The sequence below is a fragment of the Orbicella franksi genome, chromosome 3 (assembly GCF_964199315.1).
Source record: "Orbicella franksi chromosome 3, jaOrbFran1.1, whole genome shotgun sequence".
Classification (NCBI taxonomy): domain Eukaryota; kingdom Metazoa; phylum Cnidaria; class Anthozoa; order Scleractinia; family Merulinidae; genus Orbicella; species Orbicella franksi.
Window position 1 is genome coordinate 16,908,743 of NC_138147.1, and position 16,709 is coordinate 16,925,451.

The 16,709-nt window shown below is 37.8% G+C and overlaps 3 protein-coding genes across 4 annotated transcripts in view; 2 read left to right on the top strand and 1 right to left on the bottom strand.

Moving 5' to 3' along the window:
- Window positions 1–66: 66 nt before the first annotated feature.
- Window positions 67–8,053, top strand: LOC145481552 (calcineurin subunit B-like). Its single transcript, XM_081460041.1, has 5 exons — window positions 67–492; window positions 2,853–2,913; window positions 4,874–5,113; window positions 6,419–6,603; window positions 7,964–8,053. Exons 1-5 carry the CDS (start codon window positions 490–492, stop codon window positions 8,018–8,020), a joined length of 546 nt encoding a protein of 181 aa, XP_081316167.1. The 5' UTR covers window positions 67–489; the 3' UTR covers window positions 8,021–8,053.
- Window positions 8,054–9,883: 1,830 nt separating this feature from the next.
- Window positions 9,884–13,097, bottom strand: LOC145481550 (palmitoyl-protein thioesterase ABHD10, mitochondrial-like). 2 transcript variants are annotated; one of them, XM_081460039.1, is made up of 3 exons: window positions 12,220–13,097; window positions 10,734–10,772; window positions 9,884–10,383 (listed from the first exon to the last, which is right to left on the bottom strand). In XM_081460039.1, exons 1-3 carry the CDS (start codon window positions 12,557–12,559, stop codon window positions 9,884–9,886), a joined length of 879 nt encoding a protein of 292 aa, XP_081316165.1. In that variant the 5' UTR covers window positions 12,560–13,097. The 2 variants fall into 2 exon arrangements, with proteins under 2 accessions (XP_081316165.1, XP_081316166.1); XM_081460040.1 differs by lacking the exon at window positions 10,734–10,772.
- A 59-nt stretch (window positions 13,098–13,156) lies between these two features.
- Window positions 13,157–16,709, top strand: part of LOC145481549 (mannosyl-oligosaccharide 1,2-alpha-mannosidase IA-like) — a 29,513-nt gene continuing 25,960 nt past the window's right edge. Inside the window, exons 1-2 of the mRNA XM_081460038.1 lie at window positions 13,157–13,567; window positions 13,671–13,981. Of these exons, the coding sequence (XP_081316164.1) occupies window positions 13,309–13,567; window positions 13,671–13,981 (570 nt within the window). The 5' untranslated portion in view covers window positions 13,157–13,308. The remainder of the gene's footprint in view (window positions 13,568–13,670; window positions 13,982–16,709) is intronic.

Consider the following 16,709-nt stretch of genomic DNA (forward strand, 5'->3'; position numbering starts at 1 on the left):
CAAAAAGAATGTAAATAAAAAGCGGAACACACGTTTTGCGAAGACACATGGTTTATTGGTCACGCAAAACAATTAAAATCTTGTTTCTTTGTTTCGCCCGACTCTATTTTAAAATGTAAATTCATCTGTATTCTGTATTTTGCAAAGCCTATTATCGGATCTTTTGCGGCCGGTTTTTGCCGTTAATCAGAACCCTTTTTAACGCTTGGCGGATATTTTTCGGGGGGCAAGGAGTAAAGCAAGATCTTTAGTAAACCTGACAAATTTTTTAATACCCTGTTAATTTGTCGTTTTATTCGTAGAAGTGTAAAATACTTCGCAAAATACTATCACCAAATTTCACGGGACGTATGAAAGATTTATTAGCCATGTTTCCACGCTACCCCCCGTCAGTGCAGCCCGGGCTGACCCTCTCGGGATAACAGACTTGAAACCCTCCGCCATGTTTTTGCGTCTTGGAGGAATCGAAGGTCTTCTGCTTGTTCAGTTATGGTAAGAAGTGAGATGTGTATTGTTTTCAGATTAGCCAAAGGTGTTAGAACTCCAAGGTATTAAAAACAGTACTTTTCCCTTCGTTTAGCAAATGTTTTTGCGGATTTACATAAGATCGAAGAGAGCTTTCGCTAAGATCCGCGTCAAAACTACACTTTTGTTCGATGAAACCTCAACAAATTCAATCTACTGCCCATGAAAAGAGAAATTCAATGCGTTTACAGGCCGCTAATGCTACAAGTTAATGGACTATTTGAACAATAGAGCGAAACAGGTGATTCTAGCGGGATCTTTTTCTGATAATGGTTTTAAACAATTCTTCCTGGCGGGACCTTTGTGATGAGATGGAACCGAGGTTATCAAAGTACTTGTTTTCCTGTACAAAAGCTCTTGCCACTGAAATGACTTGGAAAGGACTTGGAAATTGTCATTGGTTTTAATTAAAAATATTGAATAGGTTAGTTCAGCTGGAAATGGTGGTCTATTCTTAAAATGTGGTGGGCAGGACAGTCTGTCAACATGACAATTTTACAGCTAGTGTTTCAATCAATCAATCAGTGTTTCTTTATAATATAAGAACTAATGAAAATGCATGGTTTACGAATCAAAAGGTTGTTCGGTGTGGAAAATAATGATGAAAGTTGTAGTCCATTTGTGGATTTTTGCAATGGCCTCCCCAGGACAGAATCAACTGGTCATTACAGGGAAGTGGCTACACTGCCAAAGCAATAAATTAACTAAAAGTGTATGGATTCATGTGTGATCATGTAAAAAATTCCTAGCTTTTGTATGTGTTTTTTTCTTTAGATCTCCCTATGTCAACATTACTTTTCACCCTAAGGCAATCCGGGCAGTTTCCAGCAATATTTCTTTAGATAGTGAGTTTTCATGACAACTAATGGATCTATTAAGTATACCATTTTTCAATATATTAACCTATTTTAAAGGCCCATTTCTTCAATGGACCTTAATGTATAGTCTATTTTCTGGTTCCAAGACATTGTGCTATAAATGTGTAAAACTTTGGTGAATCAACATGTCTCTTCAGGATATATAGCTTAAAATCTTCCATAGTAAATAGTTATTCATTAAACAGGAAGCAAGAAATCTCATCTTGCGGTTTACTGCCTGTCATTTTTGGCCTCATAACACTTGATTTCACTATCAACCAAGAAACAACTTTTCTTTTGTACATGTAAATTATCTCCAAATCTAATGCATTATAATTATGTGGTATTTTAAAAGGGTACATTAGCTTTGTAGTTTTCTATTGGAAGTTTCTAACAAGGGGCTTTACCATCTTAATTCCTAAAAGCTGACTTCCATTTATGTAACATCTCATTAAATGTGTTATTTCTAATGAGGTTCTGAATGTTTGGTATTTTTTTCTTACGGCTGACATTTTAAATCTGTTTTTTGTGTCTTATTCTGATGTACCATTATTTAATTCAGGTCAACTGTCTTCCAAATCAGCTAAATTTAATTTTTTAGAATTCTAGAATACATGCTATTTTTACAACATTTTGCAGCAAATAAAACTATCTACCGGTAACTTTTTTTTCCCGTGAACTTTTTCAATGTTATAATTTTCACTGGTTTGTGATCTATAAGTGAAGATTGAAATATTTTTTTCTTTCAGTTGCATTCTGCTTCATTTAAAATTATGCCAGAATTTTTCAAATAATTTATACTTGTTTTGAACTGGCATGGACTCTATGATCCTCAAGACTGAACAAAGTGTAACAATACAAAACATGCATTAACTTCATCCTGAAGAAGCATACCCCAGGACCATTATCAGAATGATATCTCATAATGACTTATTTCCACATTGTTACTTCTGGACATTAGTGATCTCTTAAGTACAACCTAGAATGTGAGGTCAGTTGAAAAGTGAATAATCGTGCCTTTGAAACAGTCACTCAATTTAAGAGATAATAAATTCTCAACCCTTAAACTATCCCAGGTGTAAAATGATTTCTTTTGTTGTGAAATCAGCAATTTTCATATGCTTTTGTGCACAGCAGTGGGGTGTCATAAGATTTTTCCCTTTTGTATGGGGAAACACCTAAGTAACATATTTGTATGAAGTATGGTACCCATTTGTAAAAGTTGGTGGAGAGAGGCACTGTGAGAGGAGAGTATCTTTCCCAAGGACACATCACAATGTCCCAGCCAGGTCTTAAACCTGGACTACTTAATCTGGAGTTGAGCGCACTAACCATGAGGTCACTGCAAAAAGAAAAACCTGTGTTTCAGTGTCGGCAACTAATTTGATAATGTTGACATATAAGAACATACATCATATAGGATTGTTATATTGAGAAATTATGATCACATTTCTGTTGTCTTTATTTTAGGGGGCAGGAGCTTCAGTTGCGAATGAGGATGAAATAAGAGAGTCGGAATCAAATTCAAACTGTATGTACTTGTGACTAATTCTAGGCTTTAAACAGTGTACTAGCCAATATGCAGCCAGCTAATATGCAGAATAAATTAATACCTTTTTCTGATTGACTTACTAAAGGATTGTGTAAATGTTAAAAATAATAATGAAAATGAATTTAAGACTTAATGTTCAAGAAACTGCACTCACTATGATTGATTACCGAGAGATCATTACATCTCCATAAAGCACAAAGCCTATATACCTGTACATCTTGTACAAACTACATGGAAGAGCAATGTATTCCACCCAAGTTTGTGTATATAAGATTTCTTGATTATGTTACACACTAAGTTGTCTAATTATATGCTTCTTGTACATTATTGATTTATATAAATAGAGCACTTGGCAACTTTTAAGAACACTCAAGAAGCGTAAAATTTTAAGTACTTGGCTATTCCTCAAGTAATTTGAGCTTGAGCATGGGAAAGGTGCTTAAGGGATGGTGGAGCCAGGTGAGATACGAGTGTTGAGCAGAGCATGCAGATATCCATGGCAAACCTGAATGTGGCAACAAGCTGCTTAGAGGGGCAAAGGGCCCACAAACAGGGGAGGGGAGCAGTAGATCGCCAGCAACTCCCAACATTCCCAAGCGTCTTCCAGCTCAACCAAAGGAGCCTGCACATCACAGATGACAGACAAACACATTTAAAAAGGAAAGCCTGTTACTTAACCAACTGTCTTATAAGCCCAGTGGTACTTAACACCCGTTTCTATGGAAAGACATACTGGTCCAGTACAATTTTCACCATTCCGTCAGGTTTCCCTGACAATTCGCTGGGAATTGTATATTTCCTTGAATGGAAAGTGGCCTTGTCAGAGTACAGTGCCTTACCCAGCCTAAGAACATAATGCAGTGACCCCTTCAGAACTCAAATTCAGATTGGGGTCAGCACACTCTAATCATTAGGCCACTCACCTCACCCAAACTTACTTTCTGACAGAAGGGGGACATTGGGGGGGGTTTGAATGCTGCAATACCACAAAAAAAATCGGCAAATACTGCAATATCGCAAAAAAAAAAAGAATTGCTAAATACTACAGTACTTCAATATCGAGTGGAAACTCAATGTCACACCGAAACCAATACTCTGTATGTTAAGTTAAGAGCTGATAACAGGGAAATAACAACTAAGAATTTGTTAATGAAAGTTAAGACGATTTCTGCAGAACATTCAAGCAATAATGGCAAAAATTACATGTAAGTTACCAAAAAGACCTCATGGCATGGTAGTATTTTGAATACAGCTAAGAAGAACATATCGAAACTTAAGCTCTCAAGCTGACTCCACGAGAGAAAATTGAACTTGTAGTTAGCCATATTTCAATGAAAACAGACGTTTTGCATTAGTTAAAAACACAATAACACACGCTTTAACCATTCTTAAGAGGTTTGACATTAACTTTTTTGAGAATGCTTGAGAATTTAATTGCGGGGTCACTTAGAGAAATGAACTAAAGTGAGTTGTTTTAAATAGTATGCCAAATGTTACCGTGCAGTGAGTGGATTTTTAGTGAATAGTTTTTGTACTTATTGCTTGAACTTTGAGCGGAATCTGTCTTAATTTTCAATTTAGACAAAATAAACAAAATAAGTGACATCCACCGGTGTGTTGGCTAATAAATAACAAAAAATAACTTACCCTTTTCAGATTGCCACACAAGGAATTGCAGTTTACCATTACCATGAGAGTTAGGTTTCATTGGGAATGTCCAATCGGAAATTGGAAAAGTCTCGGAAAATGTTGTAGGACTTGGAGGATAATTTTAATTACCATCTAAAATGCTAAAAAACTGCATCCTGCAGGTTCAGAGAATACCACAATACCACACACAAATACCACAAAAGAAATTGTCCAGTACCATAATACTGCAAACCCCAGTGTATGTCCCCTTCTGACAGTAAATCTCTGCCTGAAATCTCTTTTGTTGTAGTCACTGCAAAAGAAATACCCAAGCTGTTGAAGAGGTTTGCATACTATGATCCAGGGGGCAGAAATGGTGGCATAACACTTAAACAGTTCCTGGACATACCAGAGATATCTACAAATCCAATTATGCCTAAAGTGGCCTCTGCTTATCTTGAAAGAAGGACAAACAGGTTAACGTCTGAGTCATTCATCAGCATCCTTTCTAGATTGAGTCCACGCAACTCACTGGATGACAAGAAACAATGTGAGTATTGCAAGGAGTATGTTGTAGGTCAATTTGTTCTTAAGGTCAGAATGATTTCAACCTAGATTGATTTTTTTCCTCCTAGGTTAAATTCAAACCGGTTTAACTTTTTGGGGGGTCTTAAAAAGAATAACATGCCCACCATCCACCCCCTCAGTTTTATAACCCTACCCTATCCTGCCAGGATCCCATATCAACCCCCCCTAACCCTAACCTCCCAGATCACTTTTTTATAATTATTCTCACCTAGATTTGAAAACCTGATCTCTGACTAATGCAGTCCACTTACATCTCCACTAAGCCATGCAAGCAATCATTGCAAATTTGCCCAAAAAAGGTATTGGTCCTGGACTCCCCCTTCTCCTTTGACACAAATTAACCTATGTTGAAATCATTCTGACCTAAAGAACAAATCGACCTTGACTGAAAAAAGGCATGTCAATTCCCTTCCCGGAAGGGTTTTGGAGTTCGCTTCCCAGTACTTCATAATCTGACTTTCCCAAAAATTTGCTGACAGTCCCCTCCATTTAGGTCATCTTGAAAGTAAAATGCCTTGCCTTATGAGAATATGAGGGCTACTCAAGGAATCACCATGATTACCAGACGTCCTGAATTTTGTTATTTAATATGATGTTCTTGACTGAAAGAAGGTATTGCTGAAACATGGGAAAATTTATTGATGAAGTGTTTCAGACAATAAAGATAGCTAAAGAAAGGCACAATAGTATTTAATTATCACAAGAGAAAATCTCTTACTTGAAAAGAAAATGTGTTATAAACTGCCAGTGAATATCCTCCAAGGATCTTATATCAGGTTAGATCTTTTTGAGAATCTTAAACAAGATCCTCAAATTTCCTGGTCAAGAATCTTAAGGATCTTAAAGGATCTCTAAAATTCTTGCCAGGATCGATATCTTCGAAGATCTTTACCAAGATCTTTAATGATCTTGAAGGATCTTCAAAGATTTGTCAGAAGGTCTTGCCAAGACCTTTGAAGATATTGGAGGAAACTTGCAAAGATCTCTAGAAGATCAAATAAAATTTATTTCTTAATGGCTTAATTTCCATATCCTAATATTTTACTATTTTCATTCCTTTATCTTATAAATTGAATTGAATTGAATTATCTTTGCAAGATCTTTCAAAATCTTTTTTTTTTTTGTTAAAGAACTTTGAAAATCCTTATCTTCTTGAAGGATCTTTTAGTAGATCCTGTTAGCCTTTTCACCAGCCAGCTGAGTGTCCATGTACACCTCATGTCTACTTTAATCCATCTTACAGTTGTACTGTTTTCTTTTTTCATAGTTGCATTTCAGTTGCTAGACACTGATAATGATGGGTACTTGTCACACAGCGAATTGTTCAGCTTGTTCAGAATGGTAACTGGCCCTACATTAACAGATGACCACGTTTTGGGAATTATAACAAGCATTTTGAGTAGGAGTGACCTGCAGCAACCTACAAGGTTGACATTTGAAGAATTCACAAATGTAAGTCATGGATCAGTATTTTTAACTGTTGAATAGTCAATAATAATAATAACAAGAACAAGAACAAGAACAAGAACAAGAACAATAACAGGATCAAGAATAACAACAAGAACAACAACAACAACAATAATAATAATAATAATAATAATAATAATAGTAATAATAATTAAAACATTTATACAGGATAGCTGCATCAATAAGGACCTTAAGGACGTTCGTGTGAAAATTTTCCAGTCAAAAGTTTTTTCTTAATTTTTTACAGCGGTCAGATAATGAGTTACTTGTGTCAGAAATGCAAAAAGAAATGGGGGGTCACCATCTTTGTTTCTGAGATAAAGCATGTGGAAAACTACCCTGATTTTGGAAAATTGGCGCACGTAATACGGCATTGTCTACAGAGGTTTATAGTTAAAAATATCAAAGGTGAGTCAGCAGAGGCAAATGATCTTAGTCATACCGGTATTTTGTAGAAGTGGGTCTGTTGCGTAAATAATTCCAAATTTTACCAGTGTTTTCACAAAACTTAATCCTCCAAGAGGCATTTGAAACCATCGCACAGATAAACAAAGAGGTAGAAAAAATGGAATTTGATGGCCAGTGGATTTTGCAAGAACTTCAAACTTCTGGTTGGTAAATTTTATTCATTTTTTCACGAAATGTAGAAAATCAGTAGAGAAAATGATCCATCAAAAGAAAAATAGGGGTCTCTGAATGTCCAAGATTGTTAAATTCAGGCAAAGCTATAGCAATAGCCATCTGCCCTATCATTGTTTATTTTATTACCTAGCACGTGCTCTCGTGCATGATGTGGCGAATGAATTTGTGTGTGCAGTAAGAATGCGCAGAAACAATTAGCATGCACATGCTTAAGATCCAACAACGGCAACGCCAAGGACAATGTCAATTAAAAATGAATTTATATTTTACCTACGAATCTCACGATACTCTAAAGTCATTTACTTTGTTAATCACTATCAAAACTATCATGAAACTGAATCTGGGACACAGTGATAAATTTGAAATAGAAATTTGAAACATTAGCAATCGTGCTTTGCATGCCCCACACAATGCAGAATTTGGTCATTTCACATTGTTTTCCAGATGATGGCAAAGAAATGTACCAAGGATAATGATGCATGTGCTGACACAGCCATTGTTTTGCTCATTAAACCTCTTGATTAGTGACATTCCTGTTTCCATTGCCATCATTACAGAGGAAAGCTTGTGTCTAGCTAAAGGACATCTGTGTGGGTAGTTTATTAATAGTCAGCTTCTGGTTGTGTTTTAAGTGAAAGAATTATTTAACTATCAGTAAATGTTATGGCTGTAATATACTGGCTTCATTTCAATTTTGTGCTAGATTGTCTCTGATGAGGAGATAGAAGAACTGTTTACTGTGGAATTGCAACTTCCATAATCAAATGGTTGATGTGGTGCAACTGGTTACACCCCAGAGAACACCTTTGTAACTGCCATGACATTGTGGGCTTCATAGGACGAAAGACTTGTGATGACAAACAGCTGAAAAAGAGAGAAACCAGGTATGGCCCAAGACATGAACAACAGGAACGACAGTGTTCGTGAAGCCTTGTGTATACTCCGACATGATGCAGACAGGCATATGTAAGAACAGGTTGGAAGATGTTGTCATTCTCACTGCTTGCGGATCCCAGCGTCACAATAGCACAAAGACTGAACACTTTGATAGACATATAACATTACATTAATTTTGAGAAATGGCAAAGTAACATTAAGTAGCTTGTTTGTTTTCTATGGTTGGTAGTGAAGGCAGTATTGGTGTCCCAACTATTTTCTAATTTGTCAAATTGATGTAAGGGTAAAGTCTGCATTCGAACCAAGTGGCCCATCAGGCTGGCCCTTATCTCCAGTTTCAATAGCATGAGGCAACTAAGAGTATTTCTACTCCCCACTGGATTGATGCTAGTCCATCGCAGGGTTACCAGCATTAAATTTGCCAGTGCCCATTTATACACCTGGGCCAGGTTGTTCAAAAGCTGGTTAACGCCAACCCAGGATTAAAAGTTAACCGAGATATTAATTTTTGTTGTATGAAAATGTTTCTCAGTGCTTATGTTTTGCATAGTTTGATATTATTCAAAGTCAAAACTGAAGGGCAAACAATGTGAACAGAAAACCTTACAGGGTTAGCCTAATCGGGCTTTGAACAACCCGGCCCTGGGTGGAAAGAGACTATGTGAGAGTAAAGTATCTTGCCCAAGAACACAACACAATTTCCACAGCCAGGGCTCGACCCAGACTGTTTGATCCGGAGGAGAGTGCACTAACTATGAGACCACCCTGCCTCCACTAGCAAAATTGAAAAGCCTCCAAAATAGTGGGAAATTAAGTGGCAAATAAAGAGGGTGTTAAAAGGATGGGGTCAAAGGGAAGATTACCGCATCCTTGCCGTAGAATGAATTTTGGGGGAAGGGGGCTAAGGAAACGTGGACCAATTCCCAGGGAGAGTACAGAGTTAATAGCCATCTGGAGAGGAGTGGACTGCCCTTGGCAGAATGGCCCCTTGCTCCCTGACTATTATGCTTGGAGAAAGAAATCCAATTTAACAAAGGTGTTGCCAAGATAATATTTGATGTAATTTCAGCATCAGAGATGCCTGTGTTCAGGTTACAATAAAGTGAGTCTTCTATTCCTGTTAACTACAACTCTGTTTTACTCAGTAATAACGATAATAACAATTCCTACAAAACAGGACTCTCAAGCTGGCTAAATCCACAATTGTTCAGGAATTATTCCTGAACAATAGCATTATTCTCACATTGTGCTAACATAATCTATATTAGCTCACACAAGAGTGCAACAGACTAGATGGTACTGGTCTTTGTGAAAAGTGACCAAGATACAATGTGTTATTGTAACACTGCAATAGTCAGCTTCATGTTTGAAACATGCAACCATCTCTTCTATAATTTGTATATCTTATAGACCCAAAAAGATTGCATTGGTAGCGACAGGGTGCTAAAGGAAAAAAGGAACTCTAGATTAATGTTTCATGTAAAACAAAAGAACCAGTTTGTGTTTGTAAGCTGTTTGTTTTATTCAGATTGTTCACAGCCCCTCAAGCTGAAACCGCAGGTGCCAGTTGCCAAACTTGGACTGACAAAATGTCTGAGGCACTGAGAACAATGGGAAGAGCAGTGCAAGGACTATGTACCACCACAAAGGACTTTGATGAAGTCTACACTTCTAGTTGCTTCATGCAACAGAAAGAGAAAGAGAACAGAATTTAATTTATTTTAACTTAAAGAGAACACTCTTCACCATGCTTCACTTTGTCAATCAAATTTCCCAGTGTCCTTGTTATAAACTGAAGACTACCCACATCAGAGAGTCTATGACCTCCATCTTTGATGAGTGTCACACAAACATCATTACTTTCGAGCTGGTTTACCAGATCAAGTGAAACCTGGTATGGTACATCACTGTCTTTCATGCCATGGATGAGACACACAGGGCAATGGATGGGGTATAATTCATTCTCTTTTAAAATGTGCTGCCGTGCCTCTTTGATAACCTTTAAATCTAACACATATGGTTCTTCACTGTGCTCTGTAGGTATGATCCATTTTCCTGTGGACTCTACCTCTGTCTTTATAGCATCAGGGAGATTGTTGTAACGACGTGACAAAAAGTCCACAGCACTAGCTATCCCAACCAGACCCTTTATCTGGTCAGGTTTTGTCATGGCAACCAGAAGCATGATCCACCCTCCGAGACTTGAGCCAACCAGGATTTGTGGACCTAGAAATGTAACACAGTAAAGGCATCTGTCAAGAATTCAGTCTAACATTTGTCAAGAGTTCAGTAAAAATAATCATGCTTTAAACAAGAAGCTTGCAGTTTATGGATAAAATTGTGTTGTTTAAGATGGACTCCTTTTGTTAAAGGAAATAAAGTTTTAATTGTTATTATGTTAAAAAAGATTGCATATTTCACAGTGTGACAATCATAACCAAACTGGCATTAAGTTTTTAACCCACTGTTAATGTCACTTCTGAAAGGTCAATTGCTGTCATATACTGTGTATGATAACTTTTTAATACTAGTACATAACGTTTAGTGATCTAGCTGCTTTAAAAATAGGAAAGTACCCAAAACTGATGTACAGTTAGATTGATGACTGTGGCTCCCTGCAAAATAAAATTTCAAAATTATAGGCATGATCAAATCCAGCATGTCTTCAGGAATCAGAAGTAATTATTGTTGCAAGATTTACATGAGTGATGTAATGATTTTGCTGGTCTAGACGTTTGTTTTTTGCAATGTGAACTTTCAGAACTTGAAGTATTTCTATTCCTACTCGTTTTATGGAATGCTGGTACACTACTGGGTTACCCAGCATTTTATTCAATGCTGCCCATTTATACACCTGGGTGGAGAGAAAAACTATTTTTGCCCAGGAACACAATGCAACGCCTAGACTGGGACCCTGATCCAAAGACAGTTTACTAACCACTACTCCACTGTCATGGCCTTCCACCAGGGAGAGGGGGTCAAGAGGTCATCCTCGATTAAACACCTTAATATGAATCTTAGCACCCTTCACACATCTGTTCACTAGGTGCAATCTAGCAGTCAGTAGTTTTTTTTTATAGATCTACGAATGGGTGAAATATCTGTCGCAAGGAGGGTGCACACCTTGTGCATCAACGTGTCCATGCCACACCAGCTTGTATCCATAGCTGGATGGAGGCTTGTCATCAGGCTGACATGCCAAAGTAGACATTGCGTCTAAACTGTTTGTGAGTTGGGTGTGCAGATGAGCTAGAAAATTATGCAACCAAGGGAATTAAGCCTATAGGTATAGATCAAAACTATTTTATTACCCTTTTCCAGTGCTACATGCCTTACTGTTGCCACCTAGGAAAGTTTTTGTCAGTTTTCGACAACTTCTGATGGCCAATCAAACTGTGACAACTTGCCAGTGTTTTCAAACATTTGCAGGTTGAGACTTTTGAAATTCACAAAAGAGTGACTAAAGAATTTGACAATTCAACATCTACACCCTCAACAGTTTGGCAACTTCCCATCCTTAGATTGGCTGCTTCAAATAGAAGCCAGGAAAAAGTTGTCAAAAAGGTGACAAAATTATTAAATCAAAAACTTTCTGAAGTAAAATTTCCAAAGGTGATCATTAGGTGTTGATAAAAATAAAGTGTGATGCTGTGAACAGAAAGCTTGTAAAATAGTGATAGCTTCACCATAACTGGAATGAGAGATGGTTAGATATACCCACTAATCTGAAATTTGGGGAAAGGGAATAGAGGGGGTGGTGGTAGCCTGCATAGCAGGCGTTCATATTTCTAAAAGCACGCAAAGGGAACGAATTTTAAAAACTGTAGTCAAGTGCAAAAAGAAAAGGAGCAGTAGGGGAGGTGGGGGGTAACAAAAATGAATCCTTTCCTCCCCTTACCCTTTTTCCTTTATATTTTTGCTCACCCCTCCCCACTTCTTCCCAGTTTTTGCTCACCCCAGGCGCACGTTCGTTTGCTTACTCGCTTGTATCTCCACAACAGACCCTTGAAAGTCCGAGAGATCGAGGGAGGGCGGGGAGAATTCGGAAGCCATGCAGCTTACCTTTTGCTACTTTGTCAAGAATTGCGAGTACATCAGCTTTCCTCATTCCAACTGTACATTCTTGGCTTCTTCCACTAGACATGCCATGACCCCTGTAGTCGAATCTCACGTATGATTGTCCAGTGCTTCTACAGTAACGTTCTAGTGCCAGCGCTTTCGTACCCTCCATGCTGGACATCAGCCCCGGCAAAAAAATAACCCCTGGAGATTTTCCCGGTAAGTGTCGATATGCTACAAATTCCCCAGGAGCTGGGGATATATACTGAACTACTGACTCAACTGAAGAACTCATTCTTTTAAAACAAATGGCTGATACGCGAGCTAAAAGAAAGTTCCTCATCTCGCCATTCCAGCAGGTCAATCACCCCTTACATTTAATTTCTGCAAAAACGAATATTGTCTTCCACCACTGGTTCCCAGGGTCTCTCATCTCGCCTCTCCTCTCTCGCTCCAGGGCCTAGCGGAGACTACATTGGCGGAAAGATGAGGGACCCTGGGAATGAGGTTGATTCCAACACGGGCCGTCGGATTCCACCGTCGGAGAAGCGCCGCCGCCACAGGGGCCGCTAACTCTTCGGATATACCAGGATTTACAAATTTTATAGTTAGGGACGTACCAATTTTTTTTTTTTGAAAGCGGTGGCGGGGTGGGGGGCCGGGGGGAGCAATTTTCTGGGGTATGAGTCTCCTTCGCAGCCGTTTTCTCCCGTTGGGTGGCACAAGAGAAAATGAACATCCCGAAAAACGGCCGCAAAGCTGAAGGAGTTTGTTTGTGCATGAATTTTTTTGTGGGCAATAGCGTGTACAATAATATTTTTAACATCAATAACAGAACCTGAATAGTAGAAATCACTACTTTTTGCTGGGCAGGAATTGGGTTTTTTTTTGTTTTTTTTTTGGAAATTGCCCAACCACGCGCCCTCAAAAAGATAATGGTCCGTCTCTTATCTGTTCTTTGGTGAAACAGATCCTGCTGATGACAAGCACTTCTTTCAATAAACCCTCGTCAAGCCAATCATAAATACCAGGCGCCTTGGGTATACTGTGTCAGCGGCATTACTCATTATGGCGGCGTAAAGTTCTTCAAAGATGGCGATCTTGCCAACTCACCATAACAGGAATTTTCACCCAATTCCCGTCCACAGATCGGGACTTAGGCTTAGAGAAAAATATGTTTTATTGTTAATATTTATAGCTTTTCTTCTTTTATGTTTTGGGGCATTCTTTTTCGTGCCTGACTTGAGAGACAGGACATATTTAGAGGACGCGTACAAGAGGTTTGTTGGTGCCAGAGGCGACATTTTGCCAATCAAGGCTCCCAAAACACCGATTGTTAAACAAGTAGCAGGTAAATACCTGACTTTTGTTACGTTGTAGGCTACATGGTATCAATGAAGAATTGAATTGTCAATGTGGCATTTACTAATTTTCCTCATTCTTTTACTTGCAAGCAAATCCACAAGTCGCTGACGCTACAGAAAGTCCTAAGCTTAAATCTGAAATCCATGGTGAAGGAGCGTTTGACACGCCGGTGAAAAAAATACCAAATGTGGCTTTGAACCACAAAGAATTGATAGAAATGATAAAGAAGGAAAAAGAGAAATTTATTCAAGAGAAAAAATCCCAGGAACATGCTGAAAAGCAAGCTAAAATTGAGAAATTAGTAAATAGTTCCAAAGTCGACGAAACTGGAGCGAAGGGAATAACTGGGGGAGAACCTCTGGACGAAATTACAAAAGAAAGAAGAAACTTTGTTAAAAGGGTGAGTAAGATATATTTCTCTTGACGTGTTAACTCTTGATAAGTGATATTGTGCACACTCACTTCTAGACACTATTAAAAACCTGCATATTAATTTTGTCGACTAACGATTAGACGAGTGCCAAACAGTTGGGGCTCTAAGAGGTTAAAAAATTTATACGTTCAAAGTCTTTATTTTCCCAGTACTTAAAAATTCACAGAAGCATGTAAAAATATGCGATAAACAGTTCGAAATAAATTTATGTTGCAACTGACTTGATAAGAGTTTCCACATTTAATTTACTATTTGCTAATCTTGTTTGTTCGTGTTCGCAAAGCGCCCTATTAATATTCTAAATGAATCGTCGTTACTTTGTAAACTTTTCCGCCTTTTCTCTTCGAAATTGACAACGATCAAATTTGAATTGAAATAGCTTCTTATTTTTTTTCCATCCACTCTCAAGACCCTATTTAAAACAGTGAAAATTATCATTTAAAGCTGAAATGTATGTAATGTTTACTTAGCTGTAGCTGCCTTGTAAGGAAGGAGTGTGATCAGCTGTTGTCTCTCAGATGTAGAAGATAAAGAAAATTTATGAAATTTGTGTTTATCCGAGTTTTACATATTTCCAATTTTGAGGATTTGATAAGTGTCAACTCCACCAAGAGCTATTTGCAAATTACTGTGTTGTGTACTGACAATAGATGGTTTTCACATGACGTCATTAAATTCCAAAATCCAAAGCTAAAGAGGCACAAAAGTTTTTATCCTCATCAGGCATAAGGGGGTCTGAATTTATATCTGTTTACAAGTGCAGTTTAACATTCAGAGTTATGGCAGTGCATGACATACCACTCTGATTGCATTTGTGGAAAAATATACACTTATGTAGTGATGTTAGCCTCTTAAGGAGTTAAAGTGTTAGGAAAAGTGCTTGTGTAAATGTTTGTTTGTTCAGTTCATATAATAAGTTGCCTAGATGGCCAAAGTAAGTTCCAGATATTTACACTACTTTTCAGCCGCATGTTGGTGAAGCACAGAGCTCCACCAACACGGCGACTCCAAACTGGGCTCTAAATTTGCAAAACATTTCGACGAATGTCTGAAGTTTGGGAAAACGCAGAGACCTCAAACTTGGAGAAGGTCTTCTTTGCCTATCTCCTATAACATTACTTGACTTTATCCACTGAATAGTTTTTTTAGTTAATTTTTTTGTTGCATGACAGTGAAAACCATCTATATTCAAAAGTGTCTTGTAAATTCCTAAAAATGCACTGTCAAAGGTGTCTTGGAGTAGCTGAATTTCAACGGGTCAACTTGAGAATCGTTCAGGCTAACCAGAGTACTATTCAAACCAACCATTGTGATATCCAGGTTAACTGTTAACTGACTGCAATTTGACCTGTGAGTCACTGATTTAAAAGACGTGGATTCATGATGCATATACTTGTGTGACTGATAAAAACGGGGACCCCTCCTAGAACAGGACTTCTTCAAGTTATTATTACTTTTTTTAATGTTTGTAGTCCTTGTGAAGTAAAGCTGCTAAAGACCACTAAAAGAGCCAAATGAATATTATTAACAATATGCTTTAGATATTGACTTAATGATATATAAAGGATAATCCATGGGTGTGTGTAGATATGGAATATCTCTTACAGTGTTCAACTCAGTATCTCAGGAGTGAGATATAAAGTTGAACACAAGAAGAGATTTTCTATATCTACAAGCAACCATATATTATTATGTTTATTATATAAACATACTGATGATGATGTTTTTGGTGATTTTCCAAAGATTTCTGACCACTTTCCAAAGATTTTGGAAGTTACTTCAAAAATTGTCTGCAGGCCACATAAACAATTTGGAATATTTTCCGAAAAATTTGGAAGATAACTGAAGATTTCCGAAGACTTTGAGGAACATCTGAATATATTTCGATTATACACCAACAAATTTAAGTACAGCTTTAGGGCCAAACATGATATCAGTGAAGTCATCAACAGACCTGCCAACTCTCCCTGTTTTCCCGGGAGTCTCCAAGTTTTTCATCAAATCTTCCGGTCTCCCTGTTAGAGCACCAAATCTCCCGGGAACTACCTACCATGGCTCTTTTCAATTTTTTTCATTAATTTCGTTATTTTCAAGATTTCAAAGAGGAAAATAAAACACAAAGGACATTACTTTGTTGCTCTCATTTGAACTGCTCTCGATCGGAAAATGTAAAACAGAGCAATCAAATTGATATATATTTAATGAGTATCCTAATTGGTCAAAAATCAACCAATCAAATTGCACAATACATGGTACAAAATTGGCACAGTTTTCGCATGCTGTTTACATCAGTCGAAGCAAAGAATGCTGTTCTAACTGAGAGACGTCGCAAATGTTCAGAAGGCCTTTGGGTGATTTTCGGAGAGTATTCAGACATTGTCGAAAATTATATTCTTAAAGGAGAAGGTCACTCCAAAAACTGTGTATTTTTTTCCATCACCAATAAAAAGTTCGCATTGAGTTGAGTTACTCACCATTGTTTTAGCTTCTGTAGTGGATGCGATCCCAGTGAAAAAGAAGTGGAAAATTTGACACTGGGAGCCGCCATTTTGAAGGGATCTTGAAGGCCGGGCTGCATATCTGTGACGTCGTTCCATCCAAGAGTGTGTTTGTTCTTTTGAGCTTTAGTATGGCTGCTCTTGAAGCCAGAACATGCTAGTCATTCTGGGGGAGGTAATAATCAAGATGAATTGAA